General features: G+C 42.0%; 1 protein-coding gene across 1 annotated transcript in view; it reads left to right on the top strand.

Annotated features, from left to right (window-relative positions):
• Positions 1-25,376, top strand: part of PAQR5 (progestin and adipoQ receptor family member 5) — a 40,384-nt gene that overhangs the window by 1,194 nt on the left and 13,814 nt on the right. The window contains exons 3-4 of the mRNA XM_007957299.1: positions 5,649-5,854; positions 10,886-11,012. Of these exons, the coding sequence (XP_007955490.1) occupies positions 5,649-5,854; positions 10,886-11,012 (333 nt within the window). The remainder of the gene's footprint in view (positions 1-5,648; positions 5,855-10,885; positions 11,013-25,376) is intronic.

Here is a 25,376-nt window from a genome sequence, read left to right as displayed (position 1 = left end):
AAAGGACCACCCTCCCTTTCAGGCCACCGTTGGCTGGCATATACTTGCGTACGTCGTGCACCAAGTTGCTTCACTAGGGCTCATTGGTAAAAAATATTCCATTGCCATCAAGTCAATTCCAACTCATAGTGACCCTGCAGGACAGAGTAAAACTGCTCAGTAGACTTTCCTAGGCTGTAGTCTTCATGGAAGGAGACTGCCACATCTTTCTCCTGTGGAGCCACTGGGTAGGTTCAAGCCACTGACTTTTGGTTAGCATTGAGTGCTTAATCGTTGCACCATCAGGGATCCTGGTAAAAAGTATACATGAATTATAATACTGCAAAAGAAAATGGAGTTAATTTCTTCTCTAAGAGCCTAGTTCTCCCTGGAAGTGCCATGTTGATGCACTTCTTGGAGGACGTGTAAGCATCTGGGACGTGCACATCTCCAGCCCCTGGTCTTTTTGTTCCACTGCTCTTTCCCTTGGCAGTAGAGGATATAAAGCTTGCTCTGTCAGCTCCTGCATGTCTCTCAGGTTTGAAGAGCTGTATGATATTCCATTTTATGGATGAGCCACAGTTGACTGAGGCTGTTTATGTTTCTGTATCACTACAAAGAGTGTCGCCCTATCTATCCTTCTGTGGAAGTCTTTGGGCTCCTGTGTGAGGACTTTGTAGCTGTTGTGCCATCTAGTCAAGCTGGCCTAGGAACAACCACTATGCATAGCACCCCTACTCTATGCCAGCTCTGAGAGATGATCCCAATGGAGCAATAGTGAATGGTAGGAAGGGCTTGGGAAACCTTGGATTAAGGTGCCCTAAGTAAAGAAGGAGCTCTGGTAGCATAGTGCCTAAGGCACTTGACTGCTAACCAGAAGGCTGGCGGTTCAAACCCACCAGCCACTCCTTGGAAGGAAGGTTGGGCAATCTACTCCCATAGTAATACCACCTCAGAAACCCAGGGAGGGGTCACTATGAGTTGGGCCCAACTCAAAGGCACATAACAACAACAACCACAAGTAAAGAAGAAGGATCTGTAGCTGGAAAGTATGGCCTTGCCATAGAATGACTCTAAAGATCACATGATAGAATTTTGCAAGACCAGCAACTTAGTCATTGCAAATATCTTTTTTCAACAACACAAACAGTGACTAAATATTGGACCTTGCTGGATGTAATACACAGGAATCAACTCGACTACCTCTGGGAAAGAGACAATGGAGAAGTTCAGTATCATCAGTCACAATAAGGCCAGGGGCCAACTGTGAAACAGACTCTGCATTGCTCATATGCAAATATAAGTTGAAGCAGAAAAAAATTAAAACAAGTCCACAAGAGCCAAAATATGGCCTGAATTTAGAGACCATCTGAAGAATAGATTTGACACATTGAATACCAATGACTAAAAAACAGATGAGTTGTGCTATGACATCGAGGACATCATACATGAAAAAAGCAAAAGGTCATTGAAAAGACAGGAGAGAAAGAAAAGACCAAAATGGATGTTAGAAGAGACTCTGAAACTTGTTATTGAATGGAGAGTAGCTAAAGTGAATAGAAGAAATGATGAAATAAAACAGCTGAACAAAAGATTTTAGAGGGCAGCTCAGGAAGACAAAGTAAAGTATTATAATGAACTGTGTAAGACCTGTAAGAAACTCTGGTGGTGTAGTGTCTAAGGCATTTGACTGCTAACCAAAAGGTTGACAGTTCAAACCCACCAGCCACTCTGTGGAAGAAAGACTGGGCAATCTACGTCCGTAAAGATTTACTACCTTGGAAACCCAAAATGGGTTGCTATGAGCTGAAATTGACTCGATGGCAGTGAGTTTGGATTGTGTGTGTGTGTGTGTGTGTAAGGCCTGGAGTTAGAAAACTGAAAGGAAAGAACACTTTGGCATTTCCCAAGTTGAAAGAACTGAAGAAAAAATTCAAGACTTGAGTTACAATATTGAAGGACTGCATGGGGAAAATACTGAACAACAGAGGAAGCATCAAAAGAAGATGGAAGGAATATACAGTCACTGTACCAGAAAAAACTGGTGGATGCTCAACCATTTCAAGAGGTAGCATATGGTGAAGAACTGATGGTACTGAAGGAAGAAGTCCAAATGTACCAAAACCAAACTCACTGCCATGGAGTTGGTTCTGACTTATAGCAACCCCTTGTTGGGTTTTTGAGATGGTATCACTAAGGAAGTAGATTGCCCCATCTTCCAAGGAGTGGCTGGTAGGTTTGAATCGCCAGTCTTCTGGTTAGTAGTCAAAAGGCATTGGGAAAAAACAAGGCTCCAGAAATTGACAGAATACCAATGGAGATGTCTTACCAAAGGAATACACACAGGAAGTGCTCACTTACCTATGCAGAGAAATTTGGAAGACAGCTACCAACCAACTGGAAGAGATCCATATTTTTGATCATTCTAAAGAAAAGTGGTCCAGCAGAATATGGAAATTAAAATGGTTGTAGCAGTACATTGACAGGGAACTGACAGAAATTCAAGCCAGTTTCAGAAGAAGACATGGAATGAGGGATATCATTGCTGATGTCAGATGGATCTTGGCTGAAAGCAAAGAGTACCAGAAAGATGTTTGCCTATATTTTATTGACTATGCAAAGGCATTGGACAGTGTGAATCATAGCAAATTATGGATAACATTGCAAAGAATGGGAATTCCAGAACACTGAATTTTGCTCAAGTGAAACCTGTACATAGGCCAAGAGGCAATGGTTCAAACAAAGGATACTGCATGGTTTAAAATCAGGAAAGATGTGTGTCAGAGTTGTATCTTTTCACCATACTTATTCGATCTATACACCGAGTAAAGAATCCAAGAAGCTTCACTATATGAAGAATATGACATCAGGATTGCACGAAGACTCATTAACCACTTGTGATACGCAGATGACACAACCTTGCTTGCTGAAAGCAAAGAAGACTTGAAGTACTTACTGATGAAGATCAGAGACTATAGCCTTCAGTATGGATTTCACTTCAACATAAAGAAAACAAAAATCCTCACAACCGCATCAATATGCAATATCATGATAAATAGAGAAAAGATTGAAGTTGTCAGGAATTTCATTTTACTTGGATCCACCATCAACACCCGTGCAAACAGCAGCCAAGAAATCAAACCACTTATTGCATTGGGAAAATCTGCTGCTTAACCTCTTTAAAGTGTTAAAAACAAAGATGTCACTTTGAAGACTAAGGTGTGCCTGGCCCAAACCAGCAAAAGCTGGACAATGAATAAGGAAGACTGAAAGAAAATTGATGCATTTGAATTGTGTTGGCAAAGAATATTGAGTATGCCATGGACTGCTAAAAGAGCAAATAAATCTATCTTGGAACAAGTACAGCAAGAATGTCCTTTAGAAGTGAGAATGGCAAGACTTCTTCTCAAGTATTTTGGACATGTTATGAGGAGAGACCAGTCCCTGGAGAAAAATATCATGCTTGGTAAAGTAGAGGGTCAGCAAAGAAGAGGAAGACTTTCAAGGACATGGGTTGACACGATGGTTTTAACAATGGGCTCAAGCATAGCAAAGATTGTGAGGATGGTACAGGATCAGACAGTGTTTAGTTCTGTTGTACACAGGGTGCTGTGAGTTGGACTGACTTGATAGCACCTAAGAACAACAAGGAAATGGGGAAAGGAGCCCTGATTGCTTAAAGCACATGGCTGCTAACCAAAAAGTTAGTGGTTCAAACCCTGTGGGAGAAATATTACCACCTTGGAAACCCCTGAGGCACTTCTAATCTGTCCTTTGTGGTCACTATGAGTTGGAATCCACTCAGTGGTAACGGGTTTGGTGTTTTGAAAAATGGGAGTGAGGACAGTGGTGGTGTAGTGGTAGAATTCTCAACCTTCCATGCAGGAGACCCGAGTTCAATTCAAGGCCAGTTCACCTCATGCATAGCTACCACCCATCTGTCAGTGGAGGCTTGTGTGCTGCTTTGATGACGAACAGCTTTCACCAGAGCTTCCAGACTAAGACAGACTAGGAAGAAAGACCTGGTGGACTACTTTCAAAAATCAGCCAAGGAAAACTCTATGGATTAGAGTCCCTGGATGGCACAAACATTTAAGTGCCGGACTACTATCAGATAGGTGGTTGCTTAAAATTTACCCAGTGACACCTCAGAAGTAAGGCCTGGTGATCTGCTTGTGAAAGATCACAGCCTTGAAAATCCTACGGTGTGCAGTTCTACTCTGCACACACAGGGTTGTCATGAGTCAGAACCGACTCAAGAGCAACTAGTAACAACAACAGGTGATGGGTCACTTGTGCATTGAAAAACCCTTTGGATTACAAGGGTCTGATCTGCAACCAGTTACTGGGATGGCACAGGACCAGGCAGTATCTGTTGTGCTTGAGGTCGCCATGAGTTGAGAGCTGACTTGATGGCAGCTAACAACACCCTTGAGGAATTATCTTGAAATGACAAAGATAGATAGATAGATACATAGATTTAAATAGCATTTTATTATGTTTTGGTGAAGATTTACGTAGCAGTTTGGTTCCCATTCAACAATTTCTACATAAATTGTTCAGTGACCTTGGTTACATTCTTCACAATGCATGAACATTTTCATTATTTTCTTCTTGTTTTGTTTCCATTACTCTAGTTCCCTTGGCCCCTCATAGTCTAATCTTTGTTTTAAAGTAATTGTTGGCCCTTTGGTCAAAGGAACATGTTTTAAGTAACAGAAGATAGCATAAACTGGAACCAGAGAGAAAAAATCCTCTAGCATAACCAGAAGGATCTAGCAATGCTTCTTCAGTTTCAAGAAAAGCTTTGTAGAGTCTCCCACCCTGGAGGAGGTAGTGGGAGAGGGAGGGTTATTCTCTAGGAGCAGTTGGTGGAAGTGGGGAACTCTGCAGGCGAGGGGGCCCCAGGTGTGGGTTATGAGTTAGGCAGATCTGATCCAGATCTCTGCATAGAGATGGAGCCTGGATATCTGTGCTCAGCTCAAAGACTGCTGTGAGACTCGGCCTCTCAGAGAAGTGATTGCAGTCTTAGTGGAGGAATATTGTGGAAGAGGAGGATTAAGACAGTTCTTTGTCCTCTAGACTTTGCAGACCTCGCTTAGTGTATTGCTTCTTTTGGAGGAGACTTCCTGCAAGGGGGACACGGGGGAAAAGACAAACCACCAGGATGGCAGGAGGTCAAATTCAGGTTATGTGCAGAATGGTTGAATGAACTGAGGTTATTTAATATGAAATTCAAAGTTGGAGGTGGGTGTATGAAGACTGCCTTAAAAAATGAAACAAGCTTGTTTTTTATAGTCCTGATGGGGAGATCTAGGGCTGATCAATGGTGACAAATTCTAGTAAAAGATGGAACTTTCCATCACTCAGTGCCATGTTGGGAGGTGGTGAATGCAAGCTGAGGCTGGAGAATCACTTGCTCAAGATGCTAGAGGAAAAAAGAGATAAACTTTAAAGGCCCTTTTATGGCTCTTCTGCCTATTCCCAACTTACTGCCTCCCAAGTGAAAAAGAACCCCCGTTCCCTTCACCCAGCTCATGGCATTTCACCAAAGTGAGAACACACAGGGATTGGTCATTCCAGTGGCATGGAGACAGAAGAGAGTCAGGTGTAGAGCATAATAGGATCTCTTGGCCACAGAGTTTGAATGGGGCCATGCTGTGTTCCAGGTTCTTCATGTGGAGATTTGTGACTATGCTGTATGTGACAGATGTTCAGAATGACAGCTACTCCTGGCCTCTGCTTGTATACATGGGCACTAGCTGTGTGTACCCCTTTGTATCCAGCTGTGCACACACCTTCAGCTCTATGTCCAAGAATGCCCGACACATCTGCTACTTCCTGGACTATGGTGCCGTCAACCTCTTCAGCCTGGGTATGTGAGGCCCTGCTCTTACCTTCCCCTTCCTGTGACTGGGCCACTTGGCCCTTCCCCCATGAGCTGGGGTCACCATATGCTTTGATGGGTTTGTAGAAGAGTCATGGGAATACCGGTGCTCCTGTCCAGACATCTGATGCGTGTTTTGTAAGAAACTTCTCCAAAGGTGTGCTGGTAAATGGTTAACTACTGGCTCTCTGGGGACAAAAGTCCTGATTTGCAGTGTTTGCTATGTCCCTGGTGTAAATATTCCCACCATGGCTGATTTGAAGCTACCAACAGGAAATCACTGAGTGAAGAGTTGGGAAGATGTATGTACCATCCATGTAATTCCACTGTATAGAAATAGTAGAAGCAAATTGAGTGTTTATTTTGTTGATATAATTTATTTAATGTAAGCTTGTGCAATTTAATTTTTAATGATGGCTTTTTAATCACTGGCTTATAAGATTTCTGGAACTTTAATAGTCAGCTCTACCAGTCCAGGAAAAACCAACTCCAGCTCCTCAGTGCAGGTCTCTGCCATGACTGGTAGAGAAGCAGGGTGGGGTCATGAACACCGTGCACAGAAGCTTAGAGGAATTAAGAGATTTGCTCAAAGGCCCACAGGAATTGAGTGGTGAATCCACAGCTGATAAAGCTGGGTGTTAACACCTCATCCTCCTTGTCTTTTCCTCCAGCTATGATGCCGCTTTCCTCTGCCTCCTCTTCTCTCCTCCCACTTGTGAGCATCTATCTGTCCATCCACCAGCGTCCATCCTAGCTCTAACCTCTTCCTTCTTCCTGATCCTGCTCTAGGTGTGAAACAAATCATCACCGTCCCTTGTCTAAGAGGTTGTCCATGAGGAGGGTTCAACCTCCATCCTATTTCCTCTTCTCTCTTTTCCTTCACAGCCAGTGTTCTAAAAGTCACACACACTCACAAATACACACACACACATACATGTACACACATATACACACTCACATCTTCTCACCCATATACACATACACATATGTAATACACATGCACACATGTACACACACATGCACACTGTGCTGGTTATGTTTGTGTGTCAACTTGGCCTGGTTGAGTGGTTGGGCAGCTGGTGGTAGTTATTCCCCATGATGAGAATGGCAATCAATTCCATGGTGGGATCTACCACAAGCAGCTGAGTAGCTGCCTTTGGGATGTGGTCTGCTTCCTGTATTTAAGGAGAAGCCTTGGGAATAGTCTCTAGCTTATGGCACACTTGGACCCTCCATGTAGCTATGTCATTGCTCAGCAGCCTGCCATGCTCTGCCAACCTTGGGACTTACAATGGACTTAAGTTAATGGCTTGCTGTGTGGTTTGGTAACATCAGGACTATGCCTTTTTACTTGTCAACCCTGGGGCTTCTCAGCCTCAGCAGCCAGCAGCTGTCTGAGTGAAGAAATGCCTCTAGCTCCAGTGGGCCGGGAGCAGGAGGCAGAGCTGGACCCCAAGGTTGAGGGGCTTTCCCCATCCCCTAGAGCTTGGCACTTTGAACTTGGACTTAAAGCCTCAAAATTGTAAGAATAAACTCCTGTTTGTTAAGGCCATCCCATTTGTGGTATATTCTTGTCAGAGCGACACTAGGTAACCAGAACACACACACACACACACACACATGCACTGCACTGTCCTTATCACATCTCTCACTCCTTAATGCTCTGCTGTCCCCACCATTTACTGAAACTGGCTGCCAAGCCCCCAATCTCTTCCCAACTGTCTGAATCATCACAGGCTTTTCTGGCCTCATTTTCTGGGATCTCCCACCAGCCTTTGATGGAGGGATCCCTCAGCTCCCCCCTCTTTCTTTGGCCCCTCTTGAATCACTCCCCTTGGCCCTGCTCCCAGCCTTCCTCATTCTCCTCTGCAGATTCCCCTTCCTCATAGGTGGGTGAGTGCAGTATCATCCTTGGACCTCTTCCTCACCCTGGGTAAGCCCCTCCATGCCCACCTACTCCAAACACCTTTGGACAAGGTGCTCCCAAGCCCCCATCTTTAGTTTAAGGCTCTCACCTAAGGACCAGGCTGTGGACAGAGGCTGCTGGCACCTTCCTAGTCCCTGCCTCTAGATCTCCTCCTCCCGGAATGCCCCACCTAGCTAGTGGCTCTTCCTCCCACCTGCTCATCCAAGACCCAACTCTGTACATAATCCTCCCTTGCCCTTCCTGACTTCCACTATTCTATCGAATCAGGGTCAGGTCCAGCTGAGTCTCTTGTACAGTCCTCAAATGTGCCCACCCCTATTGCCTCTCACCTGAGCTGTTACAACAGCCTTCTCTGTGGCCCCCCATCCTCCCTCCGTGTTCCCAAGAAGGTTTCTACAACATTCTGACCATGCCACCCCTCCCCCTTACAGCCTTCTCAACTCCTTTCTCATGGCCTAGGATGTAATCCAAGCTCCTCCACCTAACTACTTACATGGCCTCCATCATCCTGCCCCAGACCCATTTATGACAAGGACACAGATTTTTGCAGCAGTCACTGTGGCAGGCACCATGTGGAGCCTTTCACATACATCACTGAGGGCAGCATAACATGGCGCTGATGGGCCCAGATTCTGGGGTTAGACTGCCTTGGTTCGAATCCTGCCCCTTCCCACTAATAGCTATATGCTCTTGGGCACATTCCTTAACCTCACCAAGCTTCAATTCTCTCATCTGTAAAATCGGTATGATTTCTTCCTTGTAGGGTTCTTAGGACAATTAAATGAGTTTCTATTTGTGAGGTACATAGGGTAGAGAGGGGGAGGTCATTACCATGATGATCTAATTAACCCTGACCAATGTCCCCTGAGGTAGATACCACTATTGGTCTCATGCTGTCCATGAGCAAATGAGGACTGGTGAGGATAAGTTACCTAGGGTCACAAGCTTGTAGGTAGCAGAGCCAGGGTTAGAAACTACACATCACACTGTCAGTCTTGATCTAGATTGCTTTCACTATGCTTCCATAGTCTCCACTCACCATGGTCTCCTCTTTCTCTGGACCCTCTGGACCCTGAATGCCATCCTCCCTCCCTGCAGGGCCTTCAAGGCTCAGCTCCTGGAGACCTCAGTGGTCCCTGGTCTGGGACCTCTTTCCAGCCTGGATCCATCTCTATGGTGTGACAGATCAATGACTCCTTCATTTCTAGTCCCCTGCTGGGAATCACTCCCTGAGAACAGGAGATTTGTCTTTCTTATTTGGTTTTCCAACCTGTAGCCTCCTGTCTGGCATTGAGAAGTGGTCAACAAACATGAAAGGAAGGATGGTCCTCCATCAAGTCAATTGATAGAAACTATTGATTTGGCCTCTGACTTTTACTGTGTCCTCTGCAGCCTCCTTCTTACTCCTGCGACTCTTGCTGAAGCCCTCAATCCTTTGAGCATGGCATTTATTCCAGTTTCCTTCCTAGTTTCCAGCTCTTCCTTCCTCTAGACCATCCTATGCACCTTCACTAGATTTTGGTCATATGAATCCCCCTCACAAGGACCCTCCATTGTTCCCTATTGCTGAAAGAGTAAAGCCAAGCATAGTGGGGTTGTAACAGTGAGCATTTTCTTTAGACCAGCATCCAAAACTGCATCTGGTCCTCTGCCCTGAAAAGTCTCCCCTGCCCTCTTGCATCTATTAGAGTCCTGCTGTTGTTCCAGGGCTGGGTTCCAACCCTGTGTCTGATCCTCTACCCAACCTGAACACCCACTTCACCCTCCTGCCCCCAGTCAGGCTCTGGTCAGTGTTGCTTCCTGTTGCAGTTCCTGGCAGGTCTAAGGCTCCCTTGCTCTTGTATCATGCATAGAGCTTGGCATACAGCTTGCCTATAGTTGGCACCCAGTCAGCAAATGCTTCCAGGTCCTAGTATTGAGCAGAGAGGAGAGCTTATCTGCCCCCCTGAAGGCAGCTCCCAGCTGAACCTCCCTGAAGAGGGAGAACGTGTATAGGCATGGTGGTCCTCAGTCCTTTTGCCTATATGGTCCTAGGAGCATCATCATCTTCACTAGACTCCATCTGTCGAATAAAAGATAGATAAAAGATAGAGGCTGAACTGTTCTGGGCCAAGGCCTGTTTCAGCTTTTTGCTAGGATTCCAGGGTTCTTTATGTCCTTGTGATAATAGGTGATCTTAGTCTGATTCCTCAGGCCCTGGCTGACAGGAGTTGGCTGCTGCTCCTGGAGGGGACCTCCTGGAGGGCACCTTGGCAGGTGAGGATACCTAGAGAGCATTGTACCTAGAGTACAACTGAGCCCTTTGGAAAGAACCATGATCTCCCCTGTCCTTCTGAACAAAAGCTTCAGCAAATAGGTCTCTAGAATGTTCTTAGGTAATCCTTGTCTCACAAACTCCCAAACCTAAATCAAAACAAAACACCTGAGGCTAGCCTCTTGCATCCAGCCCACTGTATGTGATATGCCTCAGAATGGCAGGGGCCCTCCTCACTCTGATACTGATCTTTCCACAAAGAACCCCCTATTTTGTTGGGCAGGTAAAATATCCCTACTCTGAGAGTAAAGCCAAGCACAGCGGGGTTGTAATTGTGAGGACTAGCACGTGATTAAGAGCAGAGAATTTGTCCCTAAACTGCCTGAGTTTGAAGCTTGGCTCTTTTACTTTCTAGCTGTGACTCTGATGAGTTATTGAACCTCTCTGTGCCTCCATTTCCTCTTTTGTAAAACGAGAGAAAGTTCAGGATTTATGCCAGAAGATTGTTATACTTGTGGAGTACTTGAATTAATATCTACAAAGCCCTTGGAACAATGCAAGGACTATGGGCAGCTCTCAGGATAGGATTTGGGTAGGTGGAGAAAAGAGGGGAGGACATTCATTCTGGGAGGGGTAATGGCACAAGCAGGGATGCAGAAGCAAGACTGCTTGTGGGTCTGTGGGGATGGTGAGGGCTGAGCCAGTTGCTGGGGATGGTGAGAACTGAGCTAGATGCTAGGGACAGTGAGGGCTAGGCCAGATTTTGGATGGTCTTTCCAAAGTGCCACAGTGGTGCTGGGTCCTGGCTTCTCTCCCAAGGCTGGTCTTTCTTTCCCAGGCTCAGCCATCGCCTACTCTGCATATACCTTCCCTGACATGCTGGTGTCCACCACCTTCCATGACTACTACGTGACCCTGGCTGTGCTGAACACCATCATCAGCACTGGCCTCTCCTGCTACTCCAGGTACCTGGCCTCTCTGATCTCCAGTGGGGGTGGGGGCCTAGCATTTCCATGGCCCTTGGATGAAACAGTGGGACAGGCAGCTCAGCATGAGTTAGGGAGCAGTGGAAAGGCCACTCAGGAGCCTGGAACTCAGTTCCAGATGGACCTCCTGTTGCCAGGAAGAGCTGATTTCATGGCGTGTAACTTATACAGTCAGATACACAGGGCCCCTTGCTCAGAAGGACCCTGCTCTCCTTTTGCACTGGGCCCTGCAAATTGTGGAGCTTATGCCTATTGCTAAGCAGCTCACTTACCCTCATTAAATGTCAGTTTGCTCATCTATAAAATGAGGCCAGCGCATCTACCTTCTGAGGTAATGTAAGGAGGACAGGTCATATGCTCACAGCACCCCGCCCAGGACTGGGGTGCCCAGCAAGTAGGTAGTACATTAAAAGTCACTGAGGGACCTATCTCTACACATACATGCTGGGTGATGGGTGACACATCCCCAAGGGAAGACCGATGGCTAGAAGTCCCACCCAGATCACTGGCTCTAATTCCCGCTATTTTTTCCTTTCACTCAAAAAGCTCACTGGACTGTAAGTGTGGGAGACATTGTTACAGGATTCCTTGCTCTAGTTTATTCAGCTCTTTGTAAAGGTGAACTGCCCATTGTTCCAGTTCTCTGCATGACTTACAAAACCTCATATGGCTGTATTTGAGTGATAGCCCTGTCTCGACAGTAACAAGGTGCTGGATACTTCCTTGGGGTGGGGACCTTCAGTGGCAGGTCATACCTGAGTGCTACCCCTACCCCAACCCCCAGTTCATTTCAAGCCCACAATTCCAGGGAATCATTTTGAGTCTCCCTGCTTAGGATCATTGCAGGCCTCAAAGAATTATTATTGCTTGCACCCCTCCATTCTCCATTCCACCCCCTCCAGGAAAAAAAAAGGGAAGGAGAAGCATGTGCCTGCAACTTCTCCAGAATGATTTTGGCTCCAGCTTCCTTTGGTGACTGGTTTTACAGGACCAAGGGAGAGGCAGGCAAGTTCTATAAACTTGATGAACTGGTTTTGTTTTATTTTTAAATGGAAGGCTAGATTCTTTTTTTTTTTTTTTTAATAACTTTTTATTGTGATTTGGGTAAAAGTTTTGAGAACAAATTGGTTTTCCACTCAACAATTTGTACACATTTTTTTTTGTGACATAAATTGTAATCCTCACAATGTCACAGCACTCTTCCCACTTCCTCCTTGTGTTTTCCATTTCCTTTCATCCTTCTTTCCTACCCCTTCCTGCCTTCTGAGCTTCTGATCAAAAGCACATGCTGCCCTTTTGATCTTATGTGGGTGATTGTTCTAAGGAGTGTCTACCTCTCTGGTGTTATAGGCCTGTATGTTGTTTGGTGGAAAGTTGAGTTATGGGTGAATTCAGTTCCAGGCTTGAAGGATGTCTAAGGGCCACAGTCTTATGGGTTCTACCAGTCTCTATAAAAACAGTAAGCCTGGGGGAAGGCTTTTTTCTTTCTCTTATGATTAGGGTGAAAGTTTACAGAGCAAATTCTTTTTCCACATAGCAGTTCAGATACATTTTGTTTCATGACATTGACTGCAATCCCTGTAATGTAACAGCTCTCTTCCCACTTCCTCCCTGTGGTTACCTTTTCCCTGTGTCCTTCTTTCCTATGCATTCCTGCCCTCTGATATATCTCCCTGTGCAAATACTGCCTTTCTGATCTCCCATGGTTGATTGTTCTAAGGAGTGTATCTACCTGGTGTAAATGTTCACCTCTATGCCTGTCGGTAGCGTAGGGCCTAAGACACTTGACTGCTAACCAGAAGGCTGGTGGTTCAAACCCACCAGCCACTCCTCAGAAGGAAGATGGGCATCTACTTCCATAGTGATACTGCCTCAGAAACCCAAGGAGGGGTCGCTATGAGTCAAGTCAGACTCAACGGCACATAACAATATGCCTGTCTATTGTTTGGAAACCACATGAGTGAGTTCAATTCCAGGCCTGAAGAATGACTAGGGGCTATAGTCTCGGGGGTTTCACCAGTCTCTATCAGATCAGTAAACCTGGTGGTTTTTTTTTTTTTTTTTATGATTTTGAATGATGTTCCACATTTTTCTCTCACTCCATCCAGAGTGGGACTGATCCCTTTCCAAGTGGTAGCTGAGTACCATATAGTTCTTCTGGTCTCAGGGTCAAGTAGGCTGAGGTTCCTATGCTCCACTAGTCCCTTGGACTAATTGTTTCCATGCATGTTTGGTTTTCTTCATTTTTCTTTGCTCTGGATGAGAAGAGACCAATTGTTGTATCTAGATAGCTGCTTGCAATCTTTTATGACCCCAGTCACTACTCACCAAAGTAGAATGTTTTTGTTTAGTATGTTATGCTAATTGTGCTTGATGTCCCCTGCAACCATGGTCCCAAGCCTATGGGCCCAACTACTCACTCCCTCTGGGTGGTTGGCTATGGCTATGATTTTATCATTACTTTGCCCCCTGTTGGTTCTATGTATATGGACATTCTTACAGCATATACAAATATATATGTAGAAATATCATCTGCCAACCTTCTATACGGTCATGGGTGTATTCCCTTTTGCCTAGACATACCTGATCATTTAGCCGTCTACCCATGTATCTAGGAGCTCTGGTGGTATAGTGCCTAAGGCATTTGATTGCTAACCAGAAGCCTAGTGGTTCTCTTTTTACTCTTTTGGAGAAGTCTTTTGATGCACACAAGCCATTTACTTCCCTAGAGATACCGCCTTGGAAACCCAAGGAGAGGTCAGTATGAGGTGGGACGAACTTGCAGCAGTGAGTTTGGTTTCAGTTTTACCTATGTGTCTACCCATATATTAATGTTTGTTATGACTGATAATGCAGTATTGTATATGTAAAAATGTTTATCTTTGTTGTCTGTACCTCTTGTGTACCTCTCTATGTCTTCCTTTTCCATAGTGTTATTGTGTTGATCCCTTGCTTTTGGTATATTGCCTTTCCCTTCACCCAAATCAATACTTGTCTCTTACCTATCTAGCAATTTTCCCTTCCCTCCTCTCCCATCCCTGGTAACCAACAAAGAAATTTTCCTTCCATATGTAAGCCTTTCCTTGACTTTTTACAATAATGGACTAAAACAACATTTGTCTTTCTGTGGTTGACTTATTTCACTCAGCATAATATTTTCCAAGTTTATCCACATTATGTAGTGTTTTGCAGATTCTACATCATTCTTTAGTGTTGGATAATGTTCCATTGTGTGTATGTATCATAGTTTCATTATCCATTCTTCTGTTGATGGACACTTAGGTTGTTTCCATCTCTTTGCTATTGTGAATAGTGCTGCAAGAAACATGGGTATGCATATATTCGTTCGTGTCTTGGCTCTCACTTCTTTAGTATATGTACCTAATAATGAAATTGCTGGATCAAATGATATTAGTATTTCCAACTTTAAGGAATTGTCATACTGCTTTCCACAGTGGTTGTATCATTTGACAGTCCCACCAGCAGTATATAAGAGTCCCAAACTCTCCACATCCTTGCCAGCATTTGTTATTTTCTGTCTTGTTGAACTTTGCTATTAGTGCTGGGGGAAGATGATATTTCATGGTTGTTTTGATTTGCATCTCCCTAATGGCTAATGATCACACATATTTATTCATGTGTTTGTTGGCTGCCTGAGTATCTTCTTTGGTGAAATATCTGTTATGTCTTCTGCCCATTTTTTAATTGGATTGTTTCTCTTTTTGATATTGAGGTATAGGAGTTTCCCATCAATTTTAGAGATAAATCCCATGTGAGATATGTCATTGCTGAGTATTTTTTCCCAGTCAGTAGGTTCTCTTTTTACTCTTTTGGAGAAGTCTTTTGATGCATACAAGAATGTAATTTTTAGAAGTAAGGCTAGATTCTTAAATAGCATCAGGAATACTGGCCCAATTTACCTTCCATTTCTTGGACCTACGACAGACTGGGGTTGGTGTGTAAAAGTTGTTTCCAGGTACAGCCTCAACACCATTTGTGTGTGTGTGTGTTGCTTCATTTCCTTTCAAATGCCTGAGAGAAGTGAGGGAATAAACTCTTCCCTCTTCCTGGAGATTTCAGAGCTCTCCTAAAGCTGACAAGAGAGAGGGCTGACCTGTAAGAGTGGGAAGTAAAACTAGACATCATGGGGCTATTTTATTTCCTTCTCCCACAACTCTTCAATGACTCTGGAAATTCAAAGCTCTTTACTAAGCACCACCTCTGTGCCAGGCAAGGAGCTCTGGTGGCATAGGGCCTAGGGCATTTGGCTGCTAACCAGAAGGTTAGTGGTTCAAATCCTACCAGTTGCTCCATGGAAGGAAGATGGGGTGATCTACTTCAGTAAAGATTTACCACCTCGGAAACCCAATGGGGCTTTGAGTCAGAATTGAATCGAAGGCACTGAGTTTTATTTTTGTTTCTGTGTCAGGCAGGGGCTATTAAGGCTGCACTGATGATGGACAGGGGAGGAGATGGGTCCTTGCCTTGGGTGAGAGAAGGCCCAACACACTTAGAAAAGAAATAACAATGCTAAAAACAGCTCAAGAGAGAGAATAAGTGCACAGGGCTGGGTGCATAGGTGCATGGTCAATCTTTGGTCCAGGCACCTGGACACATCTGGATCTCCTCCTTGGACCAGTCCCTGTGTGTTTGGCTCCTGCAAGGCTGCATAGTTCTGGTGTCTGGAATGACAGATCAAAGGAAGGAGAGCTCTTCTGGGTGAGGGGACAGGGAAAGTTTCCTGGGTGTGGAAGAAACAGTCCCCAGGGTTAATGACCCAGGACTGCTTTCCTTTGAACTCAGAATGCAAATTCTCAGAATACTTGCTGCTTGTTTGTATTGTTGTTAAGTGTTTTTTTCCTAATGCATTTTATTGAAATATAATGTATGTACAGTGAAATAAACAAAATTAAAGTGACATGGGTCAATGCATTTTTTTTTTTCCAGTGTTCCCTCCCCTCCCCTCACACCCCTGGCAACCAACAAAGAAAGTTTCCCTCCATATATAAAACTTTCCTTGACCCTCCACAACAGTGAACTAATACTTTATTTGTCCTTCTGTGATTGACTTATTTCACTCAGCTTAATGTCCTCCAAATTCATCCATATTATGCAGTGTTTGGCAGACTCTACATTATTTTTTAGTGCTGCACAGTATTCCATTATGTGTATGTACCATGGTTTGGTCATCCACTCTTCCGCTGCTTGGCGCATAGGTTGTTTCCATCTTTTTGCTATTGTAAATAGTGCTGTGATGAGCATGAGTATGCATGTATCTGTTCCTACCCTGGCTCTCACTTCTCTAGGATATATACCTAGTAATGGGAATGCTGGGTCAAATGGTATCTCCATTTCCAGCTTTCTAAGGAATCGCCATATTGCTTTCCACAGTGGTTCTATCACTTCACAGTCCCACCAGCAGTGTATGAGAGTCCCAATCTCTCCACATCCCCACCAGCATTTTTTATTTTCTGTCTCATTGAACCTTGCCATCAGTGCTGGAGAGAGATGGTATATCTCCTTGTTTTGATTTACATCTCTCTGATGGCCAATGAAAATTTAGTATTAAATTTGGATTTTAAAGTGATAGTATTCTCATTCAGATTCCAGGGACCTAAGAACAGGCTCTGTTTGCCAAGGTCGGCAAGGACATATGAGAGGCTGACAACAGGAAAGGAGACAGATGGTGAGTATATAAGTGCTGTCAACTAGTGAATAGAGGAGCCCAGCACAGTACCCTGCCTGAGCAGATATTCATGTATTAGCTGGCCACCTGAATATCCTCCTTGGTGAAATGTCTATTCATGTCTTCTGCCCATTTTTCAATTGGATTGTTAATTCTTTTGGTGTTGAGGTGTTGGAGTTTTCCATGAATCTTAGAGATAAGTCTCTTACCAGATATGTAATTATCAGCAAATATGAATTTGTTGCTGTCATTTTTGTCATGTGCTTTTTCATTGTGTCGATTTCTTTGTTCCATATAATTTTCTATGCTGCGCTTGTTTTGTTTATGAATTGTGCTATCACTTCCTTCATTGCTATTGTTTTAGTATTTGTTGAATATTCATGCTGGTCCTCTTTTTTATTTTGATGTGAAGGTTTATCATTTTTCTTTGAGGTTACCCTGGTATTTATAGTTTTTTTTTCCCCAAGTTTAGAACAGTCCATTCTATCTTGTAGTTGTCTTGACTTCCCTACCATGTAGAAGTTCTGTAATGACACAAGTTTTTTTTTCCCCTCTTTTTGGTTTGTAGTTCTCCTTGTTTGTCAGTTGGTGTCTCTGGTTCCCTGTTTACAATCTTGTAGGCTTCTTTACTTTGGACACTTCCATAACTGGGTTGGTTTCTGGGTTATATCATCATGTGTCTTAATGGTCAGTTGTTGTTGGCTGTTGTTACTTTTCTGTCCAAAGGGCTCCCTTTTAGCATCTCTTGTAAGGTTAGTCTGGTTTTAACAAATTCCCTTAATTTTTGCTTATCTGGAAATGTCCTAATTTCACCATCGTATTTGAGGGACAATTTTGCTGGGTACATAATTCTTGGTTGAAAATTTTTCTCTTTCAATGTTTTATATATACCATCCCACTGTCTTCTCACTTGCATGGTTTCCTTTGAGAAATCCAAGCTTAGTCTTATTGGTTGCCCCTTGTAGATAACTTTTTGTCTTTCCTATGCTGCTCTCATGATTCTTTCTTTGTCTTTGGTTTTGGTGAGTTTGATGATGATATGTCTTGGTGATTTTCTTTTGGGGTCTATCCTGTTTGGGGTTCGTTGGACTTCTTGAATGGATATATTCTCATCTTTCATCATACCAGGAAAATTCTCTTCCAATAAATCTTTGAATCTTCTCTGTGGTTTTATTTGTCTCTTCCTGTTCTGGAATTCTGATTACATGTAGGTTATTCCTTTTGATGGTAACCCACATGAACCTTAGGCTTTCTTCATTTTGTCTTGATCTTTTCTCTGATTGATCCCTTTGCGAAGAAGTGTTCAGGTATTTGCCTTCAATCTCACTAATTCTGTCTTCCATTGATTCAATTCTGCTCCTTTGCCCATTTAATGTCTTATCTATCTCTGAAAATTTAGTATTAATCTTCTGGATTTCTGTGTGTAGATTTTGTATCATTTCTAATTTTTCATTTATTTTGTCCTTGCATTGTCTTTTGAAATTGTTCTGGGGTTTTCTCTGTGTTTTCTTTGATCTGTCCCTCAATTCATTGAAGATACCTAAATATAATTATTTTCAATTCCTTATCAGGGATTTCCAATGCTGTGTCTTCCTCAGGCATGTGTTTTGGGTCTGTATTCTGCTCCCTTGTTTTCCTGCTTTATCTTGCTTCTTTGTGGGGACTGTGATGCTCTGTTGTCTCTAAGGCATTGTAATGTTTTTGTGTTTATATGTAATTGGTGATTGCATGTTGGAGTGACTTGCCCACGATTTTCATTTTCTTTGTTTTGTTTGTATGTTATCTGCTCAGGCAGGGTACTGTGCTGGGCTCCTCTATTCACTAGTTGACAGCACTTATATACTCACCACCTGTCTCCTTTCCTGTTGTCAGCCTCTCGTATGTCCTTGCCAACCTTGGCAAACAGAGCCTGTTCTTAGGTCCCTGGAATCTGAATGAGAATGCTATCACTTTAAAATCCAAAATGGTTGCCCTTTGTAAAAATTCAAAATGGCCGCACCCTTGGTCACTTTAAATATCAAAAATGGCTGCCGTGTCTAAACAATCAAAATGGCCGCACCCTCTGGACAGTGGAAAGTCAACAGCTCAGGTTGTCTCCCTCCTTGCTGTTTCCCTTCCTAGTCATAGGCCACCAGTGCAGTCGTCCCTGCAGCCTTTGGTGACCGGGGCTGATCTTTAGTCAGTTCTCAGGTCCCAACTCTATTTGAAAATATTCAGGCTGTTGGTCCTGTCAGAGTAGCTGACAGTCTGCAGCTCCGACCGTCTCTGTACTCACTGTTTTTGTTCAGGTTTTTCCACTAGTTGCTGCCTAATCCACTTCTGTATAGTTCTTTAAAGCTCAGTGCTCCAGGATTATCTTCTGTATCTCTGTCAATTGGTTTTTCTTTTCTTTGTTGAAGAGGGTCTGTGTCACTTGTCTGCCTATTCCTCCATCTTACTGGAAGTCTGTTATTGTTAAGTTTCATGAATCACTCATAAGCCACCAGGCTGGATTGTTTTCTTCTAGCCAGGAGTCCTCCCAGCTTGTTCAGATACAATGAATGGGTCTTTAGGTGCATTTGGATCAACTTGTCTGCAGGGGAATCTTAGCCAAGAATCTTCTGAATGTCCATGCTTGAGAGCTTTTCCTTTGTCATTATGGTGGATTCTTTTTTTTTCCTAAATTTTATTTATTTTGTTGTTATTGACAATATACACAGCAAAACATACACTAATTCAACAGTTTCTATGTGTACAATTTACTGATATTGATTATATTCTTCAAACTGTACAACCATTCTGACTCTTTTTCTGAGTTTTTCCTCCTTCATTAACATAAATTCACTACCCCCATCTTTTGAGTTGCTGTTGTCAATTTGATCCTATATAGATAGTTTTTAAAAGTGCACAGTGTTCAAGGCAGGCCTTTTTTGCCACTTAAACTAAACTGTTGTTTGGTTTTAAGATGACTTCAGGGGATATTTTGTTTAAGGATTAATGATTATCTCTGGGCAAGAGTTTCAGGGGTTCATCCATGGATCCAGAAAGTCTAGAGGCCATAAGAATTTGAAATTCTGTTCTGCATTTTCCCCCTTTTGATCAGGATTCTTCCATGGAATCTTATAATCAAAATATTCAGTAACAGTAGCTCGGTACCATCCAGTTCTTGCCTCATGAAAAAGGAGGTAATTGTTCATGGAAGAAATTAGCCACACATTCCATATCTTCCTTCTATTCCATACTCTCCTTCTTCATCTGATGTTCCAGGTGAATAGAGAGCAGTTATTGTGCCTTAGATGGCCGCTTACAAGTTTTTAAGACCCAAGGCACTATGCAAATGAACTAACGCAACAACAACTAATACAACAGAAACATTAAACATGTTATTAGGCCAGTTAACTGGGATGTCCCATGAAATTATGATCCTTAATCTCCAAGCCAAGGAACCAGATCCCATGAGGTATTTGGTTGTACATTAGCAGCTTCAACAGCTACTCTTTTTTTGTGTGTTCTTGTTGTAAATATATCTATCACACACTTTTGCCAATTCATTATTTTACAGGTGTATAATTTATTGACAGCAATTACAATAATCAGTTGCACAACCCTACCTTTAATCAATGTGATTTTTCCATCAGCATTAACCTTCCTTTTTCCTCTCCTCTTGCCCCACCTTGGTAATCACTAATGAACTTTTGTCTCTATACATTTGCCTTTTCTTGTCTTTTTACATAAGTGAGATCATACAATATTTATCCTTTTATGATTAGCTTATTTCACTCAGCATCATGTCCTCAATTTCCATCCATACCATAGCATGTATCAAGACATCTTTTCTCCTACTAGCTGAGTAGTATTCCATTGTATGTATGTGCCACATTTTGTTTATCCATTCATCTGTTGGTGGGTATTTATGTTGTTTCCAGCTTTTGTCTATTGTGAATAGATGCTCCAAAGAAATTTCATGTACAACTCTGTTTTTGAGTCTCTGCTTCCAGATCTTCTAGGTATATACTGAGGAATGGAGTTGCTGGGTCATATGATAGTTGTTTTTAGTTATTTTTAGAAATCACATTGTTTTCCACAACAACTGTACCATTTTGCATTCCCACCAGCAATAGAAGGGTTCCAATTTTCCCACATCCTCACTAAATTTTTTATTTTCCTTCCTTTTTTCCATGTTAGCCATCCTAGTGGGAGTGAAAATGGTTATCTCTTTGTGGTTATCAGTGCATCTCTCTGCTGGCTAAGCATCTTTTCATGTTTGGTGGCAATTTGAATATCCTCTTTGATGAAATGTCTGTTCAAATCTTTGCCCATTTTATGATTGGATTGTCTTTTTGTTAAGTTATTGACATTTTATATATATTTTGCTTATTAGATTCTTGTCAGATTTATGGTTTCTGAAAATATTCTCCCAATCAGTAGCTTGCCTTGTCACTTTTTTGGTAAAGTCTATTGATGAACAAAAGTTTTTAATTTTTAGAAGGTCTCATTTATTTGTTTTACCTTTTGTACTTTTGTTATTATTTCAGATAATGCATTATTGAAGGTTAGATCAAATAACATTGCCTCTGCTTGTGTTTCTAAGAAATTTGTGGTTTCAGTTTATACATTTAGGTCCTTAATCCATGTTGAATTTGTTTTTGTGTATGGTATGAGGTAAGGATTCTGTTTAACTTTTTTTTTTTGCATGTGGAAACCCAATCGTCCTAGCACCATTTATTGAAGATATTATTCTTTCCCCATGGAATGAACTTAGCACCCTGCTAAAAAATTAGCTGACTATAGATGTGTGACTCTCAATTCTATTCCATTAGTCTGGGTGCCTATTGTTAGACCAGTACCAGGCTGTTTTGATTACTGCTGTACAGCAAAACCAAACTCACTTCCATCAAGTTGATTCTGACTTACAACTACCCCCTTTGGTTCTGAGGTGGTAAATCTTTATGGAAGTAGATTGCTCAGTCTTCCTTCTATGGAGTGGATGATGGGTTTGAACTGCCACCTTTCTGATTGGCAGTCAAATACCTTAGGCATTATGCCACCAGAGCTCCTTACTGTAGCTGTATAAAACAAAAAACAAAAACAAAACTCACTACTGTCAAGTCAGTTCTGACTCATAGAGACCCCTCCTTGGGTTTCTAAGGCAGTATCTCTATGGAAGTAGATTGTCCAGTCTTCCTTTCAAGGAGTGGCTGATGGGATTGAACCACCAGCCTTCTGATTAGCAGTCAAATGATTCCTCCTACTTTATTCTTCTCTTTCAGCATTGTTTTAGCTATTTGGGGCCTCTTGCCTTTCCATATAAAGTTCAGGATTGTTTTTTCTATTTCTGTAAAGAAGGCTGTTGGAATTTTTATTGAGATTGCAATGAATCTGTAGATCACTGGGGTAGTATTGACATCTTAACATACTAACTCTTCCAATCCATGAACACAGAACATCCTTCCATTAATTTAATTCTTCTTTAATCTCTAATGGAAGCATTTTAAAGTTTTGTATAAGTCCTTCATGTCTCTGGTTAGATTTATTACTAGACATTTTATTCTCTTAAATTCTGTTGCAAATGGTATTGTTTCCCTAGTTTTCCTTTCAGATTTCTTGTTGTTGATGTATAGAAACATAGCTGATTTTTGTTGGTTTATCTACCCTGAAATAGTGCTAAATTTTTGAATCAGCTGTATAAGTTTTCTTGTAGATTCTTTGGAATTTTCCATGTATAGGATCATATCATCCATGATTAGAAATAATTTTACTTCTTCTTTTCCAATATAGACACCTTTCATTTCTTTTTCTTGTCTTATTGCTCTGGCTAGGACTTCTAATATAATATTGAATAGAAGTCGTGAGAGCAGGCATCATTGTCTTGTTCCCAATTTCAAAAGGAAAGCTCTCAGTCTTTCTCTACTAGGTATAATGTTGGCTATTAGCTTTTCATATATGCCATGAATCATACTGAGGAATTTTCTTTCTATTCTAATCTTCTTTAGGGTTTTCATCAAGAATGTTTTAGATTTTATCAAATACTTTCTCTGCATCCACATGATCATGTAGTTCTTTTCCTTTGTTCTATTGATGTGGTGTATTGCATTGATTTTCTAATGTTGAACCTTCCCTGCATTCCTGGAAAAATCCCATTTGGTCATGGTATATGATTCTTTTTTAAAAAAAAAAAATGCTTTTGGATTCTGTTCACTAGTATTTTGTTGAGCATTTTTCCTCTATATTCATAAGACATATTGTCCAGTAGTTTTCTTGTGGTGTGTTTGTCTAGTTTGGCTATCTGGATTATGTTTGCTTCATAGAATGAATTAACAAGCATTTCTTCCTTTTTATTTTGGTAGAGTTTAAACAGTATTGATGTCAATTCTTCTCTAAATGTTTGGTAGGCTTCCCCGATGAAGCCATCTGGTCCAGGACTGTTTTTGTTGGAACATTTTGATCACTGATTTGATGTCTTCACTTGTTTTGGGTCTGTTGAGACTTTCTATTTCTTCTTGAGACTGGGTAATTTGTGTGCTTGTAAGAATTTGTCCATTTCACAAAATTCAGGTTCCTATCCATGAACAAGGCATGTTCTTCCATTTATATAGATCCCTTGTAGTTTTTTGTAGTAGTGTTTTGTAGAGTTTTTTTTTTTTTTTTATTTCCTTTTCAGAGGTCTCTTTGTTGATGTAGAGGAATCCAACTGATTTTTGTATGTTGACCTTGTATCTTGCCACTTTGCTGAACCTTTCTATTAGTTCCAGTAATTTTTTGGCTGAATCACTTGGGTTTTCTATGTATAGGATCATGTCATCTGCAAATAGAGATAGCTTTACTTCTTCTTTGCCAATTTTCATTCCTTTTATTTCTCTTTCTTGCCTTATTGCCCTGGCAAGGAATTCCAATATAATGTTAAATAGAAGTGGTGATAGAGGGCATCCTTGTCTGCTTCCCATTTGCAAGGGGAATGTTTTGAGTCTTTCTCTGTTAACAGTAATGTTGGTTGTTAGCTTTGCATATGTGCCCTTTATTATGTTGAAGATTTCCCCTTCTATCCTTACTATGCTGAGAGTTCTGAACAGGAATGGGTGTTGGATTTTATCGAATGCCTTTTCTGTCAATTGATATGATCATATGGTTCTTTTGTTTTATTTATGTGTGGATTACATTGATTTTCTGATGTTGAACCATTTTTGCATACCTGGTGTGAATCCTACTTGGTCATGATTTATTTATTTATTTGTTTATTTTGGTATGTTGTTGGATTCTGTTGGGTGGGATTTTGTTGAAGATTTTTTGCATCTATATTCATGAGGGATATAAGGCTGTAGTTTTGCTATTTCATGATGTCTTCCCTGGTTTTGGTATCAGTGTTATGCTTGCTTCATAAAATGAATTTGGGACTATTCCATCTTTTTCTATGTTCTGGAATAGTTTGAGTAGTATAGGTGTCAACTCTTCCCTGAATGTTTGATAAAACTCTTCAGTGAAGCCATCTGGGTCAGGACTTTTTTTATTATTATTATTTTTTTTTTATTGTGATTTGGGTGAAAGTTTACAGAGCAAATTCACTTTCCATACAGCAGCTCTTATATACTTTGTCTCATGACATTGACTGCAATTACCCACAATGCAACAGCTCCCCTCCCACTTCCTCCCCATAGTTATCTCTTCCTTGTGTCCTTCCCTCCCATGCACTATTGCCTCCTGAGCTGTCTCCCTGTGCATACACAGCCCTTCTAGTCTCCCATGATTGATCTATCCAAGGAGTGTATCTACCTAACATAAGTGCTCAGCTCATATGCCTGTCATTTGTTTGGCTGGAAGCCACAGGAGTGGGTCCAGTTCCAGACCTGAAAGGAAGCTAGGGCCATAGTCTCAGTGGTTCCATCAGGCTCTATCAGACCAGCAAACCTGGTCCCCCCCCCCCCTTTTTTTTTTTTTAATGATTTTGAGTTTTGTTCCACACTACTCTCCCACTCTATCCAGGATCTCCTACATAGATCCCCATGGAGTGGTTGACAGTGGTAGCTGGGCACCATCTAGTTCTTCTGGTCTCATAGTCATATAGGCTGAGGATCACATGGTGTACCAGTCACTTGGACTAATTGTTTCCACATGTCTTTGGTTTTCTTCATTCTTCTGTGCTCTGGATGAGGAGAGACTCATTGTTGCATCTAGATGGCTGCTTGCAAGCTTTTAAGATCCCAGTCACTACTCACCAAAGTAGGATGTGGAACAATGTTTTTGTATGGTATGTTATGCCAATTGAGCTTGATGTCCCCTGGAGCTATGGTCCCAAGCCCACAGGTCCAACTACTCACTCCCTCTGGGTAGCCTGCTGTGGCCAAGAAGTGACTACAATCTTGTCCCTTGTCAGCTCTACTATATACCTTAGACCAGGACTTCTTTGTGTGTAGGAAGTTTTTTTTTATGACCTGTTCAATTTCTTCTTTTGTTATGGGTCTGTTCAAGTATTCTATCTTTGACTGGGATAGTTTATGTGGGTCTTGTGTTTCTAGAAACTTGTACTTCTCTTCTAGGTTTTCAAATCTGTTGGAGTACAGTTCTTCAAAGTGATCTGTTATTATCTTTTTCATTTCAGTTGGTTCTGTTGTGATGTCACTCTTTTCATTTTTTATTCATGTTATTTGCATCTTCTCTTTCTTTTCCTTTGTTAATTTTGCCAG

The sequence above is a fragment of the Orycteropus afer genome, unplaced genomic scaffold, assembly GCF_000298275.1.
Source record: "Orycteropus afer afer isolate SDZICR_OR568_19922 unplaced genomic scaffold, OryAfe1.0 scaffold00015, whole genome shotgun sequence".
In the NCBI taxonomy this organism is placed as follows: domain Eukaryota; kingdom Metazoa; phylum Chordata; class Mammalia; order Tubulidentata; family Orycteropodidae; genus Orycteropus; species Orycteropus afer.
This window is presented reverse-complemented; position numbering and strand designations above follow the sequence as displayed.